Raw genomic sequence first — 22,845 nt, forward strand, 5'->3', positions numbered from 1 at the left:
ACAGACACAAACACACAGACACACACACACGCACGCACGCACACACACACACACACACACACACACACACACACACACACACACACACACACATGCATAATGCACCATACCTGTACAGCTAGTATCACCTCAGGTAGAAGATTAAGATCATCTCTACCAGCCTTTCTTCGCAGACCAAGCGCCTTCAGTCTTCTTTTCAGCCAACTCATGCTGCAATAATACATCATCCATGCCTATCGAAAATAGAAAGGGAAAAGGCTGGCTATACGAGACTATATACATGCATACGCTAGACAGACTGAGACATCAATACTTGAAACGAATCCAAAATAGAAACCTTTTAGTGATGCCATGGCCTCTTTCAAGATACAGCAGAATAGTTTGAAAAGGTTTAAACTTTGATGATAATCAACTATCACTCCTAGATAGATCCAACTAGATTAGTACAGTTTACTGTGGAATGTCCTTCATTGGCGCTATGGACTTTTAGCGCGCTTCAGCCATCTGCTTTATCGGAGCGACTCCGGTATCCCCCAACCGCCGCACAAATTATGCGTAAGACCGGCTGCTGGCTGCTTCTTCCACCGACCGTAAACAAGATAGAAGAGGACGCTACCGCCCCTACGAATCAGTCTACGGAACTACCTCTCGCGTTATGTTCCAAATGAAGACCCGGATAAGCCCTATCCTTCTTTAATGCCAAGTCCCGTATAACAGGACCTGGCGAAGTCCCTACATCACGGGTGATGAACACTCTCAGTAGAGCCTTCCTTCACCAGTTGCTGTCGTTGGTAGTGAAAGGAAGTCTAGAGGCGTCGATTTGACAATGTAGGGCGTGTGTCAGACTGCTTGACTTCGTGGAAAGACGGCGAAAGTTGGGGTGAGTTGTCGCTGTGGCTACCGTATCGCCTTCCTTTGTCAATTTTGTCCACGGAAAGGCCCCGGCCAGCAACCCAATGTTGATCACCCTACGGTAGCATATACCTTTGTCGACTGTTTGAAGGAGTTCGAGCTCGACTCTTCTCTTCTAGTGCACAGAATAGGATGAGGAACATGGCGCTTAGCGACCGGAAGTTTGTGGTTTTCAAGTCGTCGTTATTGCCCGGTGATTCATCGTTTTCAAGGTATTCACATTTTTTTTGAATTTGGTAGGCATTATAGCATGCCGTCGTGGCGTTGTAAGGTGCTTGGTGGTGATTTCAGGTACTTGTGGGATAATTTATTGAGGCTTGTCAACGCGTTACGGTGTGGGAGCCCAACTTTTGAGCCTCCCCTGCATTTTGTCCAAGGGTCAGAAGACTAGTTAGGGCTCTCTTAGTGCTGTTCAGATGTAAATCTTTTGTTTACCGCTAGTCTTTTAGAATCCTCGTCCTCTGGTAGTGTATAGAGTACTTAGCAATATCTGCATTTCGCCTTGCATGCCAATTGTTGTAGGCGGGGCATACACAAGTTAGTGCTAAGCTTTACCAGCTGCATTCTGTGCAATTGTTGCACGTGGGAACGCTGGCAATTGCGAATCGTGTGTACTCCGAGTCGTCTTCAGTGGCTGCTTGGTCTGTTTGACACACTGTAAACACTACAGCGGCTGCTTGGTCTGTTTGACACACTGTAAACACTACAGCGGCGGTGTAAATAATTTCACTGTTTGATTATGTACAGGTATCCTCCTGTCCATCTCCATTGCTTGTCGAGGAGTTGGTCTCACAGTACTCTTGATTTGTTTGAGGCATTTAATGACTTGAAAGTGGTGTGGCTCGTTGTGCGTGTAGCGGCGGTTTTTTCTCCTTATTTTTGAGAATGAGCAGGGAAATGATGCCATCTATTACAGGAAAAAAATGATGCCATCTATTACAGCTTTACAGCAGCACATATGTAGAGCCCAGTATGTAGTTCGTTTAGCATATGAGAGTCCCTCGCATACATCCAGTTTTGCTGACTGTCATGACTGTGGATGGCTTTTTAGTGAAAATGATGTAATATGTGTTGTCTGGGATACTGCTCATGGAGCCAAGACTGCTAGCATGGTTGAGATGAACTACCACTGTAGCTGTTGCACTGGTTGTGTTGGAAGTAGGGGAGGCTGCAAGAGCTGTTTTCAAAACTGCCAACCTTGCACCGTCCGTTGTAGATGCAGAGGCAACTGTCAGAATCCCCACAACAGAAATGGTGTGTGTACTTGCTGTAGGGCTAGAGTACATGATAGAATTAGTGTACTGGTGTGGGCTAATGAGACACTTATTACACGTCCAAGTTATTCAAACCAGGACCCACAGTTGCTGGATGTTGTTGATGCTGATGACAAGTTGAGTAGTGAGACTGGCACAGACTGTGAGGATGAGGAGGTGAAAATTGAGGGAGATTTCACTGGGCAGCCAAATAGATTACCCAAGGTGTTCCCATCCTACAGTCATTTAGCACACAGTGTGAGTGACCTTTATCATGAAGGAAGCTCCACTGAAGAAGACTAGATGTTGATGGTGAGAAACTGTCATCCTGTCTGTGTACAAAAATTTACATTACTTGGGGGGTCAGTCAAGGTTAGGTAACTTGTAGGTACGTAATGTAAGATATTGTGTGTAATCAACTAAAATTAATCAAACATAATTATGCCTCGGTGCTCATGTGCAGTGGAGGTGCACAGTAGTCTGCTGGAGGGGGTGCACGATGGATTTAACAACAAAATGACTCACACGTGTAAGAAGTGATGTTTTCTTGAATTTTGATTCATGAATTCAAAAGATAAAGCTTTATTTTTTAGTTATGGGTGATTTCTCATTGCACATGTGCAGTAAACGTATACTGTAATCTGCCCCATGTGTTTGCCCTACTGAACTTTGAATGCCCAGTTGATTTCGCACCGAGGCATCAGCACCCCTGGTGCTATTACTATTAGCACCTGGTGCTATTACTATTAGCACCTGGTGCTATTACTATTAGCACAGGTAATAGGTCTTGTGGACTGTTCAAAGACTAGACAGATTTGGGCGGGTCAATGAAGTCCCGGATGTTGCATGGCAACACATCAGGTGTGTGACCTGCTCCTGTTTTTGCTATGAAGGTCTCATTTGTTACTGTATTTATTCAAAGGTTGTGTGTGTTGACCTGACCGTCTCTTGTGTTTATATACTGTTTGACGTTGACACTGCTGGTAAGTACTTTGATCAAATGTCAATAACACTGTTGCTTAGAAATGTTCTGTGGCAGGCAGCAGATCCTTCCTGAATTGACTCATGGTCACAGCACACAATTGAAGCTGCACAAAGGGCAATCACTGTGAAGATTCCTAGGTCGACAGCAGAATCAGTAGGACATGCTTTACTCTGCGTAGATCACTACGGGAGACTACCTGCTGGGGTGTGGTGCCTCCAAAGAATAGAAACTTGTCCATAACTTTCTTACGCAGGGCTGTGGAAGAAAATAGAAAATACTGGACTGTCGGCAAGGCACTGCCACTGTTAACATACAATTGTCGCTGTCTTCTACAATTGAGAATATACAGACCTGTTGTCTTGTCTGCTGAATACAAGATTATGTAGTGGTTCTCCCTAGCTCCTAAGGTTATTCTTGCAGCTGTTTGTGGCCTCTTATGGGTCTGCACATTACTCCTTATGGCTCTAAGGTACAATTTGCTTCTTAGTGAGACTTTAATTAAACAAATACGTGCACGACCACAAGACCTTCCCCTGTTGCTGCTAAGTGTTCATATCTCCTGGCCACTACTTAACAGTAAAGGACAGCTCTCCCGAAGAGAGATACAGTGAAACCTGTACCAGCGACCACCTCTCAGCGACCACCTGGCTTTAGCGACCGCATCTGCCTGGCACGGAACGTTGTCCCATACAATAGCTACTGTACTAAGCGACCACCTGCCCAACGAGACCAACGACCGCTAATCCAAAGTCCCTACAGCAATTAACACCTCTTCTAAGCGACCACAATGTACCTTTTCCGTCTTGACTACACATTCCAACACGGCTGTCATCTCTCAGAGGTGTTGCCGACACACGTGCGGTACACTTGTATCCCGCATGATGTCGCGAAACGTTCCGAGTCTAGGTGACTGGGTAAAGGATAATTCAGCTGTCTGATAAAGGAATTTCAGCGAGGCAGATAGCAGGCAGGTGACAGGCAAATGTCGTTGACGCTGGACAACATGGCATTGACACAAGTGACACTGAAGATGATGATGATTAGGATCCACCTCAAATTCGAGTTCAAACTTACAAACAAGTCGAAGAGCTCGTGGACGACCTATTCCAGTTTTCACTCATCAAAAATGATCAGAAAATGCTGGATTGGTTGCAAAGCTGGAAAGTGTGGTGCAGAAAATGAGTTTGGAAGCCAGGCAGCAGCAAACTCTATCCAGTTTCTTTCCCTGTCACAGTAGCTAGCTTTGATTAGAACAGTCTGTAACCACATGGACGCAAAACAGTATGTACATTGCACAAAACAAGAAACGAGACGTTTAGGACTTTGTAAGTTTCGTGTCGTGGTGGTCTGGCATGCAGGGCTACAGGTGTGTGGAAGCGCGAGGCTTCCTCTACTAAACGACCACTTGTCCTAAGCGACCAATACCCCTGGGTCCCACAGGTGATCGCATAGTACAGGTTTCACTGTACTGTCCTTGACATGCCTATAAATTGAACTACTCTTGAACACTTCTGAGTATCCATTGTTCTGTTGAATGCACTTTGTGCTTTCTCCTCTTTGTCACTGAATATGTTTCAAACCCAAGAGCAAGAGGGACAGCTATAGTGCTGAATCATTAGAGGTTAGTCTTATAGTTCTTAAATAGCACCATTTCTTTCCAATCCTACTGAGCTACTATCACACACAAAAAGTGTAGCTAAAATTTTGTACTTCTGTAGTTAACCCTGTCAATAACATATCACCCACTGTATGTAAGGTCTCCTTAAGTTCTAAATATAAAACAGCAGTCAAATCATCTGTAAATCGTGTCTTTCTAGCGATTTCAGTGGCATCCGGAATTACCCCGCCCCCTCTAAACAATAGGCCGCCGCTATCTGCTTTCTGTCTCCACAACTTTCGTTGCTCAAGAACTGTCCGCATCCACAATGGTAGAGCAGTAGAAGAAGAACACACTGGTATAAGTTTCTAGTCAGCACGCGCCGCAGTTACCGAGTAATGTACGGGGAAGTACAAGTCATCCGAAATTACCCCGGATTACCCTAATATCATGATTTACTTCTTCCAGAGCTCCCTTCTTCCAATCTTGATGTCTTTTTGTCCTGGTTAAACCAGATTTGTTGTTGTGGACAGCGTGAGCTACGTCTGAGACACCCTACAGGTTCTTCCCGTTAGCGGTGTACATTTGGCCAACATCCCGCCCCTTGAATGGGAGCTCGTTGTCGAATCTTGCTGGAGCAACCACTTGACGCACATGGTCGTGTTCATGACGGTTCGGGACTTGGAGAAACAACGCGTCGTGTGTTCGGGCCGCCGTGCCAAATATACGGGAACTTTTGAAAGATAAAAGAATGGCATGTTCCGTAGACTGAATTTGTCTCAACTTCTGTTGGCAACTCCGCCAAGGGTCGTTCACAGTCTATCTCCTCCTGGGTGCTCCAGCCACACCAGTCGATTCGCTCCCCCTCGCCCTAGAGCCTTTATTTAGACCAATCGGAGTTGCTCCGATGAAGCAGATGGTTAGTTGTACCTAAAGCGCGCTAACAGTCCAAAGCGCCAATGAACGGTTCTCGCTTACTGTGCGTATAGCCTGTGTTTAGACTACGGTGCAGAAAGTCATGCAGATTACTCACTGTCAATGTCGGCGTCGTCCATATTATACCTCTTTGCTCGTGTTTCTACGACGATTACCCTATGTAATACAATTAACAAAAATCATCCAGGTAAACTGAGCAGCAACTCTACTCTAGCTAGCAACAAGGCAGCAGACTCTAGATTTTGTTAGGACAACGACTTCAAATCTTCCGACTCATCCTCTAACTTATATCATAGAGACGGCTTACCGCTAGAAATAATTTATGCAGATCATAGAGCCATGTGCCGCAACAACTGAAGTGAAGTAAGGCTCTAGCTAGCTAAAGACAACAATAATTATTAGAATGACTTGTAAACGTCCGATCTGCAGTTTGCAATATATAGTATATATATTATAGATGCATGTATCGTGTCAGAAGTGACCAATGTGATTGGTTCGCACAAAACCAAACAAAAACATATTCCCGCGCAAACCTAGTATGTACCGCCTCTTTTACCAAATAGGGATCTACAGCTTCGTCTGCGCTGCCAAGAATTCTGGTCACCCGCCAAAAGATCAAGTGCAGCAAAGTGTTAGCCGTGCATCCTGCTTAATTAAAATTCTAACGAAACAGCATGTAATATTCCAACTGCAGTAGTCGAAAATCGCGCAACAAGAACGGCGAGCCGAACTATGCTGTTTTTACTACCTGTAAAGAGTTTCAGATAATTATTGCAGTCTGCGGCGAACGGCCTTACCGATTTTGGACGCCAGAAAGCTCAAAAAGTCTTTGCTGCTTCAACGGCCCGATTGTCGAGACATCAGACTTGGACATGTGCATGTGACTATTACGCACGCGTGTTCGATCGCTACATCTTGCAGTATTACAAGCAGAAAACAGTCAGCAGAAAATCCATCACAGCAAAAAAAAACGTCACAGCAGAAAACCCATCACAGCAACAAAAAACCGTCACAGCAGAAAACCCATCACAGCAGAAAACTGTCACAGCAGAAACTGGTCACAGTGACCGATGTCTGGTACCTAGGGGTTGTTGACATGACATTGGAATAGATTGATAGTTTTGTTGTATTTGAGATTGTTCTGCGTTGTCTAATTAGCTAATAACGTAAGAAACATGTAGAAACATGTAAAAAACTGAATCATGTACAGTACAGTCGATCCGCCAAGTGCGCTACGGCGCTCTCTAGATTTTCTAGCGAGGGCATCCGCGCCCCCGCAAAAGAGTACACGTGGATGGTTGGGCACTCGAGGAAGAAAGTAATAAATAAATAATCATATGTACGTCCTCGGACAGTCAGATACTCGATATCCGAGACTGCAGTGTACGGGTACTCTAGAGCCACACAGACATCTTTTTTGGGATTATCGCATCGACGTAGAAGCTCTCTTCCAATTCGCGTGCCTAGTCGTCGCGTGGAATGGACATTCTGAAAGAATCGACTACTTCAAGAGAACGAGCGTGACACACACTACGGCACTTTCCAAGATGGTGGGGACACTATATTCGCCTGTACTGCAACGGTATTGTCGAATTCGAACCCCTCAACAGACGGTTTTGCACAGATCTTTTTCGCGAACGACTACGGGCAGTTTGGAGGTATGACACAGCTAATACAAGACGTTTCGTTCCTTCGGAAATTAGTCACATCAAACGTACTTTCAGTGCACCAGAAATGTTTTTTCTTTGTTTTCTCTAACTTGTAAGAACTATAGTGTGATGTAGTTGTCAACTATACCTAGATTCTGTTCAGTGTATGGTCACCGCTCTAACATTCATAAAACTCCATAACACAAACATTGCACACGCAAGCTTATGAACCAAGCAAAGACAATAATTTGAAGTACTCCGTGTCTCAATTCTATCAAGTGATTTCACGTTAGTTGGAGTAGATCTTTCCAGGTCTTTGCTGTCAAATGAGCTCTGCGACATCTCAGTAACCTTGAAATGACACAACATCTCATGAAGACATAGTACACAGAACTTGTTTTTGTGCATATACATTATTTATTATTATTTCTCATTATTTTTTGTCATTATTCATTATTTTCATTATTATTTTTACCTGGGATAATAATAATAATAATAATTATTGCTGTTGTTGTTAAGATAGTCTACAACTCATTACAAAACATATATTTAGAATAAATAAATTAAAAATTATTTCAACAGCCTCTAGGAAATGACTCTCTCTACTAAATTTGGATTTTTGAAGGAGTAAAATGGACTTTCTTCTGGTCGCACAAATGATGAACACATGAGTACAATGATAGCATGAAAGCCACAACAGTCAATAGATACTTGGCGACAAAGAATCAGATGATGAGGGCTCTTCTTCCTCAAATTCTCTTGGCACATCTGCATCCATTTGCACACATATGCAAATAATTTCCCACTTCCTTCTCAACTATCTACTACACTTTGGAAACAAGCAAGACTGCATATCAAGCTGAGATGACGTCATGATCCACTCCTTGAATTCTTCATTCCAGTTGTCTGGATGACGAAATCTGCCTCCACAAACACTACATGACACACAATTCCTCCCTGGGTGAACATCCTCTCCTCTCTTCCACCTGCTCATTTTAGTGTTGAAAAACACTGGAAAACCTAGGACTATTCTTGCAATACAAATTTTATTGTCAAAGTTAGAAAACGGCAATAAGAGTAGGCATAGTTGTCACTTACCTCTGGCTGTTGCAGTAAATAAAATCCAAGAACTATTGGTAAATACAACTACACAACTAGAAACGCGACCCAGATCAAGAAAGTCGCTGAACAGACACAAGGTAATCAGCTCGAATCGATTGCAAATCGAGAAGCCCGCCAACTACTGCTCAGGCGCAGAAATGTGGTCTCTACACACTTCTCCGTGCGTGACCACGGTCGCTAGGTGGGGCGCTTTGCTACACCTGAATTGGTGAAAAACGCCAGTGCACACAACATCATAATATCACCAGTAACGTTAATTCGTGTCTTCTACTTGTTACATGCGATTTCAAACTGAAATAGCCCAAGAGACAAAAGTGCACAGACAAAGAAGTCACCTACCCCCCCCCGGAGGTGTTCGCGCTCCTTCCCATCTGAAACGCAGCTGATTCCAGTCAAACTCGTAGAAATGATAGATATTTAACAATATCCATAGTTTCAGCACACGTTACTGGTTGTAACGGTCTTCGTTTTTGCTAAAATGATCAGGCGTCTCCTCTGCAGCAAGCGCATAATCCCCGAATATTAGAAAATAAAATTTTGACCTCGCCTACGCAAATAACGCACTTGCCAGGTCGACTGTGTAGAAACATGTGCAGTGACTGTGTGTTGAGGGTGTTGGCTGACTTAGCTAGATTGAATTACAGAGCAGCCAGGTGTTGGATATCAGACTTGAGTGGCAAATGGTTGCCAGGAAACGTGCGTGTTACACGAAATGTTCTTGCAGAGTTCTACACAAATTGCTCGTAAACAGCCACGAAACTCAGCAAGAAACTACATCTTCATAAAAGTATCATATCTAGCGAGCCATTTTCACGTCTCAAACCGTTCCCTTTGAACAATCACTGCGTGAGTGTCGTCAGAAAGAAAACATTGCGGGGAGGAGGCGTGAGAAATGCGTGGGCGAGACCGTATTGGCATCCTACAACAGCTAGAGCAGTTCTTTTCAGACTAGCAACGTAAATACAAACAGCCACAGTATCACGGCAGTAGCTTGTCACTGCAAAAACCCAACCTTGCAAAAAACCGACCTTGCATGACCCTTCTCGGCCACGGCAATTCCGTCATACGATTTTGTCATAGCGCGACTAATTTACCTTCAAGATGCATACCGGTCGATGGTTTGCACTTCAAGTGCTTCTTCATTTAGTTAGTAATAAGACCATAACATGAGCACCGCCTACATACTTGGATTACTTCCCGTCGGTTCTCTGACTAGAAGAGTACAAGAACACCGACCAACTTTCGTATCGAACAGGTAGCCATGCAACCATACAGATGGAACGCACAACAGAACAACAAAGTTAAGCTAATTATTAGCTACTGCTACGTACACGTACAAGCCGCTGCAATTAGAAATATTTTGGCTTCCGCCCACTATTCGTTACCACCTGGTACCAGGCGGATGAGATGTTACGTCATAGTGTGTACATAGTTTGTGAGATCGAGATGCGTCGTCGTGCTTTCCTGCTTGAAGGAGCAGCGCTTTTGGTAAGAAAACGAGTGATTTGCGGTCAAAATTCCATTCTTCATTTACCTCTGTTTCGTACGGCACTGCAGGGTCTGCTACAACAACATTTCATTTCATGTCTAGGATCTGAAAGCTCTGACTGTATCGTCACACGGCTGTTTCATACGGTACGGCAGACTATCATGTGCTTTTTTCATCGCTTGAGCTATTAATTCATACATTTATCGTTGCTATCTACAGGTGAGCGCTCTTTCAGGAACAATGGAGGTAAGCAGAATAAACTCTGTACAACAGTAGAGCCCGGATCAATATATGGGACGTTCTCAATATGGGACACTGCTTCAAAGGACAAAACCTTCTAAGCTGCTAGTTTTCGCTGAACAAAGTCAAGATAAAAGATAAATTCGTGATAAACAAAAAATAAAAAATAAAAGTCGTGATATATCCTTGTTCCTTGGGGATAGAAGCGCCATGTCAATAGTCGATCCACAGTCATCAGGTAATCATAATCTTGAAAATGGAAAATATCAGCCCCAACTTTTGCCCATGATCTTAGAGGAAAAGTGTGACTAATCGAAGACATCCTGTTGAGGAGAGTCAGCGTAAGAGTCAGGCATTCATCATCTTCTTCGCTTTCATCTTTGTTGGTAGCTACATGTATTCGCTGTCATGTGTCTCTCTGACGGTTTGATCTACACTTCCGAGTAAAATGATTCCTCTTGTGGCAATATGTGCATTCTTTTCCGTATGCAGGACACTTGTCTGCACCTCGTTCGTGTTTCAAACCACAATATTGACACTCTAGCTGGTTTGGGCGTGTTCTGACTCTTATCCGTGAGAGCCTGCTGTGTTTGTTTACGTTCCTTGTCTGATGACTTCCTCGAGTTCTCAGGCTTTGTTCGTCGTTTACTCACCGAATGTACCAACTCTTCTCTGGTCATCACTTTTTCTGCTTTGTGGTGGCTTCGTAGGCTCTACACATGTCTAGGCATTCAGCTAGTGTCAAACCTTTCTTTGTAATAGATGCTTCCGTAGCACATTCGGTTTCACTCCCTAGACACAATCTGATCTCTCAAACGTTCATCTGCATCTGTTCCAAACGAGCATGTGCGAGCAATTAAGAGTTCTCAAAGCAGTAACATACTGATCAATCGTCTCGTTGTCCTCTTGCTGCCTCTTCTGGAAATTGTAGCACTCGTATATACACCATGTATTGTACAAGTCCAAAAAACGTTTTGAGAAACTGTTGGGTATGGAGGGATGGGTATGTACTTATGTCATTTATGTCCATCTCGTACATCACATTCACAACTGCTGCAAGCGATATAGGTAAAAAGATTGTGATGTAGGAAATGGGCATAAATGACATAGGTGCATTCCCATCTCTACATACCCATCATTTTCTCAAAATGTTTTTGGACTTGCTTCATATATTTTTAGCTATGTTAAAAGTATAATACGCGAGCACGGGTGTGTATATCTCAAAATGTTTTTAGACTAGTGTAGTTTGAAATGGAAATGACAGTCCTAGTAAACGTGTGCAGCTCGGCCGGGATTTCAATCTTTGATTGCATCTCTAGACAACTCCCACGTTACGCTCAGCATACACAGAAGTACGTAGCAGCTGAAGGATGTACGTAATAACACTGATTGCATCTAAAAACAACTCCCAATACGTAGGGTTCTACGGAAGAGATACAAGCTTACATGCACAGAGAGTCAGACAGGACGCCGTGCAGTTGAACATAGTGGTACTGTACATGTTCAACTACACGCAACTGTAAGCAGCATGTAGCAGCAGGTGGAAGTAGCAGCTAGGCTTCTAAACGGTAGTCACATGTACACACGTGACCGGAACAACATGGCGTTGTGGGAAGCAGTACGTGGAATTGCATGGCAGCAGTTGCCTGATACAAGGTGACTTTGCACATTTCTAGCTGTTGGGTCAGTGCAATTCTTCGGACAAGAGCGAATCGTTGGTGTGACTCTCGTCGTTGTAGCTGCTTCGAGTGAGGCGCTAGCCTGGCTGACAAAAGTGAAATGTGAAAGAATAAATCGGGTTTTTTTACTTGCCGATAGCTGGCTTCTGAGGCGCTTAGTGTCAGCGGTGATAGTCAGGCTACCATTAGGAACGTTTGAAGTTGAGCGCTACGTGGATCCGAGATATGTAATGAGTTCTGAGAGATCCGGTTCGGATGCGTTTGGATACTTTTGTATGAGCCGCCATTTTAGATTCTTCGCATCCCTACATAGGGAGTGCTACCGCACCCCACTCCCCCCCGATATGTGTTACTCTCTTGGTATACACCTTACTTTATTGTATACAGCACTACTGACGTTGTGTTCGCACACTCTGTTCTCTACAGCCAGTGTTCGATATCAATAACTCTTTACTAATTATCATACAATTTTAATTCCATATTGGAGAATCAGACCCTTCCTCAAAAAGGAGCTTGTGGCAGTATGAAAATTAAACTGATTAGCTTGAATCTACCAGAAATGATTTATAAATGATCAGTTCTTACTTTGACATAAAATTTAAAAGAGGTGTAGCTTGCTTTGAACCTTTGTGCCAGTGCCCCATATTTGAGAGCGTCCCATATTAGATCCGGAACTCTCTATGGGACTTCAATAACGATCGAACGATGGTGTAAAGAGTGGGGTGTGTGTGTGTGTGTGTGTGTGTGTGTGTGTGTGTGTGTGTGTGTGTGTGTGTGTGTGTGTGTGTGTGTGTGTGTGTGTGTGCGCGCGCGTTTGTGTGTGTGTGTGTGTGTGTGTGTGTGTGTGTGTGTGTGTGTGTGTGTGTGTGTGTGTGTGTGTGTGTGTGTGTGTGTGTGTGTGAAAGTCCTCTCACTGAACCCCCCAAGAGAGTACCCCACGGGACCTTGTATTTCTGGTAGTTCCCTTGCCCGGGAGAGAAAATACATGCTAACTTCAACCATCGGCAAGTTGAAGATGGTGAGAGGTTAGGGTGCGCTAGCCTAGCAAGCTGGTCACTTAAAACATATGTTGCTACTAAACGCAGAATAGAGCGCGTTCCTCCGCGTGTGGACAAAAGTAGGGGTGGCGCTGGGGAAAGAGCCAGTGACGCCAGGAATAGAACTGGGCTCCGAAGATTGAGAGGCAACTCGGCAATCAAGGAGCTGTGCTCACGGGAAGGGGTTATTGAGGGCTCTCCGACTGCCCCTAATAACTCAGTTTGTAGTCGGACTGCTATCCAATCTGCTTCTGGTACCACAATAACATGGTCTGGTCATTCCATGAGATGTCCTATTCTGGATTGCTCTAGTGTATTGTCATCAGTAAATTTCACGAGGAACCATGTAAAGAAATTTCATCATATATGCAATATAATAGTAAAGAATAGTTGCAAGTCAAGTTTACACTACCCTTCAACTGTTAGCTTAAGCTCTTCCATTTATCATAAGCGGAAAGAAATCAATGACGTGATGTGGAAAATAATCAATTGCTCAAGTTCGGTGTGTGGAATGTTCGAACATTAAAGGGTGTGGGCAGAACTGACCTTCTTGCCAAAGAGTTGATTGCAACTGATATTACATTATGTGGCATCACTAGAACTCACCTACCTGGCGCAGACATGATGGGTTTAGATGAAGACTCCTGCTATCGTCTGTTGTTTTCTGGACCACCTGAGCTAGCTTCCAGAGGTGTTGGTCTAGTGGTTAGACATAATATGATAAAGTCACTCAAATCGTTTGATTCTATCTCAGATAGAAAATTGCGTGCTGACTTTCTCACTGACAAAGGAATTTTGAATGTCATTGTTGGTTACGCTCAACAGAACAATGCGAAGGGGTAGTTAAAGATGAATTTTATCAACAACTTGATGTTGCCATGCATAAGACAGGTTCGCTTGTTGTTGTGCTGGGTGACTTTAATGCTAGACTTGGAAAGGCAGTTTCAAAAGTTGTTTGTCAGTTTGGTTTATCAAAGTCAACCAGTGACAATGGTGTTAGACTGATAGAATTTTGTCAAGCACATAACCTGGGAATCACAAACACGTTTTTCCAGCATAAGAATATACACACTGCCACTTGGTATCCTCCTAATCCCAAATTACAACCAAGTCTAAAAGACTACGTTTTGGTAAAGCAGTCTATGCAAAAAATGGTACATGATGCAAGAGTACGACGAGGACCAAATTTTGACAGTGACCACAAACTTGTTTGTAGTAAGATGGTACTGAAACTTTAGAAGCCACGTGGGAAAAGACGAGTGAAAACCTTTGCACGAGACGTATTCAGTAATCCTATTGCTCTAGTCAAATATCGAAATAACGTCATGACTAGATTCACACAAAGATTATCTCCTGAGACTGAAGCTATGTAGTCTGATTTTGTAGTGCAATTATGGACTCTGCAAATGAACACCTTAATGTTGTTCAAACCAGGAAGAATAGATGGATTTCTGAGCGTACAGTACATTTGATAGCTAGGAAACGTGAGGCTCACATCGCTTGGATGAGATGTCAGGAAAACGAGATGACTAGGAAACATTATTTTAGTTTATGCAAACAAGTGAAACAAGAAGTTCGACAAGACAAAGAAGAATGGTTGCATGAACAAGCATCTGATTTAGAATATGACTTGAAACACCACAATCATTATGAATTTTTTAGGAAGCTTAAAAACTTTGATCACGTACCCATTCAACCTGCCTCAGTAATTTTAGATGAGCATGGTCAGAAACTACTTTGTACCGACGATCAGTTAGATAGTTGGAAGACACAATTTGCCTCGGTAGTAAATGTTAGACGTCCTATTGCAATAGACTCTGGAATGGTTGTACGCTCTGTTGGGTTTGGTGTTCCACTCAGTAAAGAAGAAATCACCAATGCTATTAAAAAGTTAAAAAATAATAGAGCATCTGTTAATGATAGAATAGCAGCTGAATTACTGAAAGCTGGGTATGCGGAGCTTTTTGATTGGCCATCTGAGCTTCTTCAACAAGTTTGGTCTTCAGGAAGAGTGCCACAGGATTGGAAAGATTCAGTTCTTATCCCTGTTTTCAAGAAAAATGACAGACTAATATGCGACAACTATCGTGGTATTTCATTACTCAGTGTACCTGGGAAAGGTATTAGCAAATATTCTTCTGGAACGACTTAAATAGTCAGTTGAAACTCTACTACTAGAAGCTCAATGTGGTTTTCGGCCGGGTAGAAGAACAATTGATCAAATATAGTTGGTTCGTCAGTTAATTGAAAGTCCATTGAACGTTAGTGTGCTGTCCATATTTGTTTTGTTGATCTGGAAAAAGCTTTTGACTCCGTACCTAGGGAAATTCTCAGACTACTTTTGAAAGAGAGAGGAGTTGTCAATTGATTGTTGACATTTACGATGGAACATATTGTGTTGTCAAATCTAGTGGTGAGAAGTCATCAATATTTGAAGTTACAACTGGTGTACGTCAGGGTTGTGCTATGTCTCCTATATATTATTTAATCTCGTCATGGACAACATTGTATGTGAAGCACTAAACAAAGCTAGCGTTGGCGGAGTAGAAATTGAATACAGAAAAGAGGAACGTCTCTACATGAACTACAGAGTCAAAGCTCAAGGAACTAGTGTCATTAAAGCTGCTATGTATGCTGATGATTCAGCTTTAATTGGGAAGACCTTGGGTAAACTACAAAAGTTAATAGACGGTCTACATGAGTCCTGCTGTAAATGGGGAATGAAGACCAGCATCAAGAAACAAAAGTTTTGAGCATTGGTTACGAGCAGGCACGTATTCTTCTTGATGGTTCTGTTCTTGAAAACGTTACAGAGCGTACTTACTTGGGGAGTATCATAAGCCAAGATGGTGGATGCATTGCTGAAATTGACGCTCGTATAAGCAGAGCAAGTAAAGTTATTGGTTCCTGGAAGGAAAGGGTATTTACCAACAGGCAGTTTTCAATCTCCACAAAGATGAAAATTTTTCGTGCTTTGGTGAGACCTGTTTTGCTATATGGATGTGAGACTTGGTCCGTTACACAACCAAACTTGCAAAGCTTAAATACATTCCACATGCGGTGCATTCGATCGATTTTTGGTGTCTTAAGATGGAATAAAATCAAGAATTCAGACAATTTAGAACGAGCGTGTGAAGACCCTATTGCTATGACAATACAGAAACAACGATTGCAACGGCTGGGCCATCTGCTACGCATGAGTGACAATCGTCCCCAAAAGCAACTACTTCGCAGCAGACTTAGTAATGCAACAAGACCAACACATGGGCCTAAACAGAGATGGATAGATGTTGTCACAAGAGACCTCAGATCATTACATATTAGTCTTCGTGATGCTGATGATCGTGCTGCTTGGAAAAGCGCTATTACGCTGCGTTGCCAAAACCCATAGTGGGTATGCTGGAATCAAGGTTCAAGGTGTGTGTGTGTGTGTGTGTGTGTGTGTGTGTGTGTGTGTGTGTGTGTGTGTGTGTATGTGTGTGTTTGCGCGTGCTATAGCTGATTTGAATAGGGAATCATCCAATAGTGTACATCCAGAACCCATCAAGGTTGCAATCTAGGTCAAGTCAGTGGTGATCGAGATTACAATAGTTTCCTTGGTCATGAAAACTTACACACAATTCTCTTTCTCGACTCACGAAAATAAATGAGTACCAGGTCATTGGCTTTTTTAGTTTCGCGTAGCCAAAGTATGTACCAATGCATGTAGCCAAAGGAAGTACTTTACACAGCGGAAATGGTCTGGCTACGCGAGCGACAGGTTATGAACTCGGAGAATGACTGATGGGCCTTCATTCCTACCATAAAGTGTCTGGCTACGCGAGACTATGACTTGAGTGGCTACAAACTCTGGCTTGGCAAATATTACATCCTGAGGCACGTTTGCCTTGGTGTCCAGTCTCAGAGCTGCGCTATAGCATGTGCCCTTGGACTCATGCTCCACCCGTCAGGGCTGGCCCAGATACTTCACAGGACCCTCTCTCTGATTTATGAAAGCTATCTTCAGAACTACAGGCGTGAAGACATTACCATTAAAGTCCATTGTGTGGTGTGTGTGTGTGTGTGTGTGTGTGTGTGTGTGTGTGTGTGTGTGTGTGTGTGTGTGTGTGTGTGTGTGTGTGTGTGTGTGTGTGTGTCGTATGCTATATTGAACCCAAAACAAATGGTGTTCCGGGTATTAAAATAGCCATGAATGCAAGTTTGCACTCTCTTCTTTACATTTGCATGTTTGTATCATTCTCTATCTGTTCCTGCAAGACTCCCCTAGACTTCTGGAGTACGAATTTGTGAACCAGGTCTCCATCTGGGCATAACTCTAATCATTTGGTCGTGTTAGGGATTCAGGGATTCTAGTTTGCATTCCAGGGATCGCGGAATATTGCAGTAGCGTCCTCAGTCTCCAAGTTGTTGAGAAAGCGATTTTATTGAAGTGGGAGCAAGAATATGCTTCATCGAGCCAACTCCAATTTGGGTCTAAGCTAAGAAATGAATTGGATGTACAGAATGTTTATTTGTTGTGCAAGCTAGAAGTTATACATAGTGAACGGATCTAATTTTTATATGGTTGTAAGTACGCTCGACTTGTAATGAACGGATCTAATATGGTTGTAAGCACGCTCAACTTGCCAAAAGCGTATGATCTAGTATCCTAGCTATTATGGACTGTTATGTAAATTGTCTTTGTCTTAAGTTCGTTTGTTGTACGAAGTCTCTTACCATAATAAGTGTGCTACAGTTACATCATCAGTTTTCAAAATCAAACTGTAATTTGAACATACTCGTTTACACTTTCTTGTCTTGCATGACGTCTCAGATTGCAATGGTCAAGCATCTTTGTACACGTATACCTGTAGATTTCGTAAACGTATTAGAGTAGGTAGATCTACTTCTATAGGTTAATACCAGAGGCGCTAAATTTGTACATGCAAGGTGTAGGTCTAGAAATGCGTACGTAGGAAGAACGAGCATGCACACATGCAATGGCAGCGAGCGTGACGCTTCTTTGTAACCCTATGCACGCTTATGATGGTACACATTTTAGTTTACACATACACGATTAGGAACAATTTTCAAAACACTCAATTTAAATGTAATAAATTGACTGAATTTTTTACAGAATATTCAAGAGGATTTTAGTAATCTGAGGAGGGATCTACAAAGTGAAAGAGAAGAAAGGATCAAGTTGCAGGTCACAATGCATGGCTAGTCCGTTTCGTTTTTAATGACGTCGACGGTTTAGGTGGACAACGTGGAACTTCGCCAACTCATCATTCAGCTTCAAGCAGACAACGCACTTTTCAATCGCAGTTCAACTGTTAGTATTTGTGATATATATACATTTATATATATATAAATTTATTTTTAGATGTAATTTCTTCATTAAACCTACAAAATATTTTAAAGTTTAGTTTATAATATATTTTTTGATTATTATGACGCCAATTTTTCTTTTAGGCTTTGACTTTAAATGTTGCTCAACTTCAAGACAATCTGGTTGCTGTGAGTACAACTTCCGAGGTATTGTAAACGTAATTTGGCAGACATTTTATATACCGTAGATGTTAATGAATCTTTAATAAATTACAAAAATGGCGCCAAATTTTAATCAAAGGCAAGAAGTCATTAAATACTTGAAGGTTAGAAAAAGCGAACCGCCAAGTAAAGCCGATCACATTGATAAATAGAAGGATTGGTGGCGCAGACTTGCTTGAAAGCAAGAGTTGCACTTATATTAGTGCTTTCCGAACCAGCTAGATGTCGGTATACTGAGCATGTAAGTACGAATTACGTGACTTGTCGCGTGCATGAGTACTGTATTACCAAGATATGCCTAGATGTGTCAGCGGCGTCGCATTGTCGAAGGGCATAAATGGGCCGGCCAAGGCGTCCTCAATATAATAGTCACTAAATGCCGCTAGCTAGTTGCGGTTCTGTAGACAATTCACGATGTCTTATTAGGTAGCAGCTGACTTAATTCTCAACTTGCAAAGGTTCAGCAATGTCTTTTTGTATAGTTATTTCTTAATTAGCAGATATATAGTCAATGGTATGTATTACAGATCTTGCATTCGAGGCTGTTTTATTGTTAAACATGTAACATTAAAAACTAAGTTTTGTTGTATATAAAAGGAGTTCTTGTGCATTTTGTGTGTTACTTTGTACCAGATAATGCAAGAAAAGTTGAGCAACGTGACAAGTGAATTGCGGCATGCAAAAGACGAAAGAATTACACTCAAGGTATATATATATATATATATATATATATATATATATATATATATATATATATATATAAGTTAACGAATAAAAAAGGAGTCCGTTGCCCGTCAATATCAGCAACTTGCATTTCTTAGAGTTCGACCGTGGAATTGCTCGAAGTGACCATGCAGCTCCAACACAATGATGAACGTTTAAATGAAAGCTCTATGGTTCGTCAATTCACATGCAGGCATGCGGATCGTTTGCTTATTCCGATATAATAGGCGATAAAAGAAGAAGTAACGAGTCTCAAGGGCCTTATGCAGATCAATATTGATGAATTAGCTGAAGTGAAGGTATACTATTGTTGCGTAGATACCATTCCTCTACGCGTGTGTTAATTAAGAAGGAAAGTTTAACAAAAATTGAATGAACGAACTTAATTATGAAAGAGAGCACTACAGTGCTGATCCCTAGGCGCCGACAAATTGACCCCTGTCCAGTTCCGGGTACTTTGGTTGTAAAGTAGAATTAGCAATGTGCTTCCAACGTGCTGCAAAGCAGGAAAATTACCTATGCGTGTGTTCCTAGAACACCCAACAATTGATTTTAGCCTCAACAACGAGGCTCAGGTACGTACTCCAATCGCAACCACGCCTAAGGTTAACACCATCAAACAGTTTCTGCACACGTGTTGGCAAGCACCTACTACTTGCAAGCATGCACAAATTAATGCCACGTGCACGTCACTAGACACAAGCGTCCCAACACTTGTTAATACATATGGCTTAGTTACACTAGACCCAATCATCTCAAAAACTTGTTTAGACAGGTGGCTAAGAAAGGACAGGCAGTCTTATCATCAGATGGTAAATCATTGCTGTGCGGCGCTTTGTCGCAGGTTTACTTACTCTTACTCTCCGTTTGCTATGACCTTGAAGGTACCTTCGAAAGGCATGACCAGTAATCAAAAAAGAAACGATCTGCGTAACTTCGCGTAGACTAGCGGACAAGCTTCAAAACCTTAGTCGAGATTACGCAAGCGTTACCAGTGAACACACGCTATATATTCCAAAGTTGTTTACATGGTCGTTTCCGTCGGGTCGGTATTTCTGTCGAGTCGGTCGTTCGCTACTTCCGGTAAGACGACTACTATAACCGTCACTACGCCTAAAGATAACAATTAATCTGTACGAGTATATCTCACGGAGACAAATCGATTGATATAGTTACTGCGTTATCTTCGCTTTCCTTACCACGAACGAGTGATGTTTCTGCGGTGCGCAACGCCCACGTGCTCGTTCATTAAATTAAGAACCAGGTTTCGCCCACTGAGAACAAATCAATGCGTTTACGAACGACTGCATGCTAAGGATGTATCGATAATGCCCAAATGTTGAAAAGTCAATTTTGTTGGACTTGTCCTTTAGTATATAAGCTGCTGAATGAATGTCATTTCTCCAGTTACGTTTGTTTTCACTGAGTCGTTTTTGACACATTGCACAGAATGTCACAACAGAATTACAAGAGAACGTTGCTTCTCTTGAAGAAGAGTATAATCTTTTCGAGAATACTTCTGATGTGAGATCTGGTATATTCGAGGTTTATATACATGTAGGTGAGATATCCTGGTTTGTATAGGATCTATCTGCAGCCGTTGCGCAACTAAAAGATGATGTAGGAGCATGTAAGGTAAGTTAACATCTTAATCTGCAGCTATATAGCTACCAGCATGCATGAACGTACGTTGGTATGTTTATATGTTATGACGCACCAATGACAAATTGGTTTTGTCTAGACATCACAATCTAACCTAATTCGATCGAGCTCTATCCCTTTCTGCAACGCGACGAAAGTCGGACATTTCTATTTGAACAACGTGACTAACGAACTGACAGTATGCAACGGAAACGATTGGTACAGTATGACAAGAGGATGTCCATATAACAATTATGAGGTATGACTGTGGGTGTAATGCGATATTTCGGGTGTAATACAGTCATATATTTATATTGCCTTATAAGTTACTATGCAGAACATTTACTGTAGCATGTCCTATTTATGGCAATAAATATTTACAGAGTATACGTACTAAAGGCTACAAGTGCAATTTACATTCGTAGCTTTCTAATGACTTCAGTTGTATAGCCCAACGTCATAGTAATTCTTATTATTCGTATTTATAAAATATGAATTTTTAGTAATTCATATTTTACTATATACTATTTTCCCTGTTTTTCAATATGACATTATTATAAACCAGCAATTAATTAATATACTAATGTCCAATAATACAATTATTAGGAAGCAGAGAAATAGGAGATGCATGCGTTGTGCGTGTTCATACTGGCGTGCGTGCGTGCGTGCGTGCATGTGTGTGTGTGTGTGTGTGTGTGTGTGCGTGCGTTTGTGTGTGTGGGGGGGGGGGGCGGGGCGGTGGAGCAGATGGTAGAGCGTAGGTGATGACATCTGGGATTTTGTATTTCGTGATGAGGGTTGAAGGTTCGATTCTGGTGGAGGCGACAATGTCACAGTTTCCTGAGCAAGAAACTCACACACACTTGCTTCTCTCGACTCTGGATTATAAATGAGTAAATGGTCGATGACTGGGGTGGACAAGACCGCTTGCTTGGAAGCAACATCATGCAACAGACGGGTACGTGTGGGCCTTGGTGTCTAGTCCCAGAGCTGCGCCATTGCTAGTACCCCTGGATGACTTTGGCCAAGCTCCAGGTGGATTGTAGCGCTGGCCCCAAGACTCCACGTAGCGCATGGAGGCCCTGTCTCTAGAGGCAGGGAAGCAATCTCCGCAACTGACCTCAAGGTCGACGTCGAAAGACGTGGAGGGCTTAACATTTGTCCATTTGTCTTTTTTTGTATGTGCGTGTGTGTACAATACTTTTGATTCAAACTATCTTTATCTCTTTATTATAGGGTTATTGTGGATATTCGGTTTTGTCCCATCGTTGCCAATTGATTTGGAAGCATTCATATGTTGAGGTTGGAAGTGCTACAAACGACATGCGCACATTCAGTTCATTCGACCGACCATGCACAGACCTGTCTGTTGGATGGTGCAACATCGCCGATAAAGACGCAGTGCCTGGACAGGTGCAAGTAACTGCAGCCTATCACGAGGGTCAACTAGTATATGCTTATCGTGGAGATAGGAATAATGAATTAGGAAAGACGTGGAGAGGAGCAATACTCAACAATTCTATTAAAATAGTAGATTTGTGTACACAAGCTAATGGAACCCCTCCAGAACCGACTTTCGATAGTTATCAAGGGCTGACATTTGACAAATTTAATCCTGGCGTACACACTGGTAACTGCGACACAGACCAGTATCAAAGTGCTACCGTTGACTGTCGCTGGCAGAATTGTGTACTGCCATCGAGCATCTCCAGTCAACCGTACCGTGTACAAATGACTGTCGCAATATATCTATGCTAATCGCCTAATGCTCTGGTCGGAAGGCCAGCTATATCGCAAAAACCATTATGACTCGTTGCTTTGTCAAATGAATGGATGCAGTGTAGTAACAATTTCATGTCGTATATCTAGAAGTTAGGTTATCGCCATCGTAAATGGTTTCTATTTGTTAGAGCTTTTATTATCGTAGCTGTGCAAGCATGTGATAGTAGTACGTAGCAATTAGTCACAGTCTCGCTTTATCTATATCAATTATTATTAACCAAAATATTTTTATGGCTATATGAGCAGCTAGTAACTTTATCATACACAC

General features: G+C 42.4%; 1 protein-coding gene and 1 long non-coding RNA gene across 3 annotated transcripts; both read left to right on the top strand.

Annotated features, from left to right (window-relative positions):
• The first annotated feature begins 682 nt into the window (after positions 1-682).
• LOC134194065 (uncharacterized) lies at positions 683-3,657 on the top strand. Of its 2 annotated transcripts, XR_009972142.1 has the most exons (5): positions 683-973; positions 1,032-1,124; positions 1,660-3,026; positions 3,088-3,148; positions 3,205-3,657. It is a non-coding gene; the product is annotated as an uncharacterized LOC134194065 (long non-coding RNA). The 2 variants fall into 2 exon arrangements; XR_009972140.1 differs by having other exon boundaries at positions 685-1,124.
• A 6,238-nt stretch (positions 3,658-9,895) lies between these two features.
• On the top strand, positions 9,896-22,797 carry LOC134193171 (uncharacterized). The gene is made up of 13 exons (XM_062661976.1): positions 9,896-9,942; positions 10,012-10,089; positions 10,163-10,189; positions 18,016-18,087; positions 18,139-18,213; positions 18,354-18,416; positions 19,065-19,136; positions 19,253-19,327; positions 19,382-19,453; positions 20,604-20,678; positions 20,739-20,789; positions 20,896-21,054; positions 22,032-22,797. The coding sequence occupies exons 1-13, from the start codon at positions 9,901-9,903 to the stop codon at positions 22,551-22,553; spliced, it is 1,383 nt and encodes a 460-aa protein (XP_062517960.1). The 5' UTR covers positions 9,896-9,900; the 3' UTR covers positions 22,554-22,797.
• The last annotated feature ends 48 nt before the right edge of the window (positions 22,798-22,845 follow it).

The sequence above is a fragment of the Corticium candelabrum genome, chromosome 1 (genome assembly GCF_963422355.1).
Source record: "Corticium candelabrum chromosome 1, ooCorCand1.1, whole genome shotgun sequence".
NCBI lineage: Eukaryota > Metazoa > Porifera > Homoscleromorpha > Homosclerophorida > Plakinidae > Corticium > Corticium candelabrum.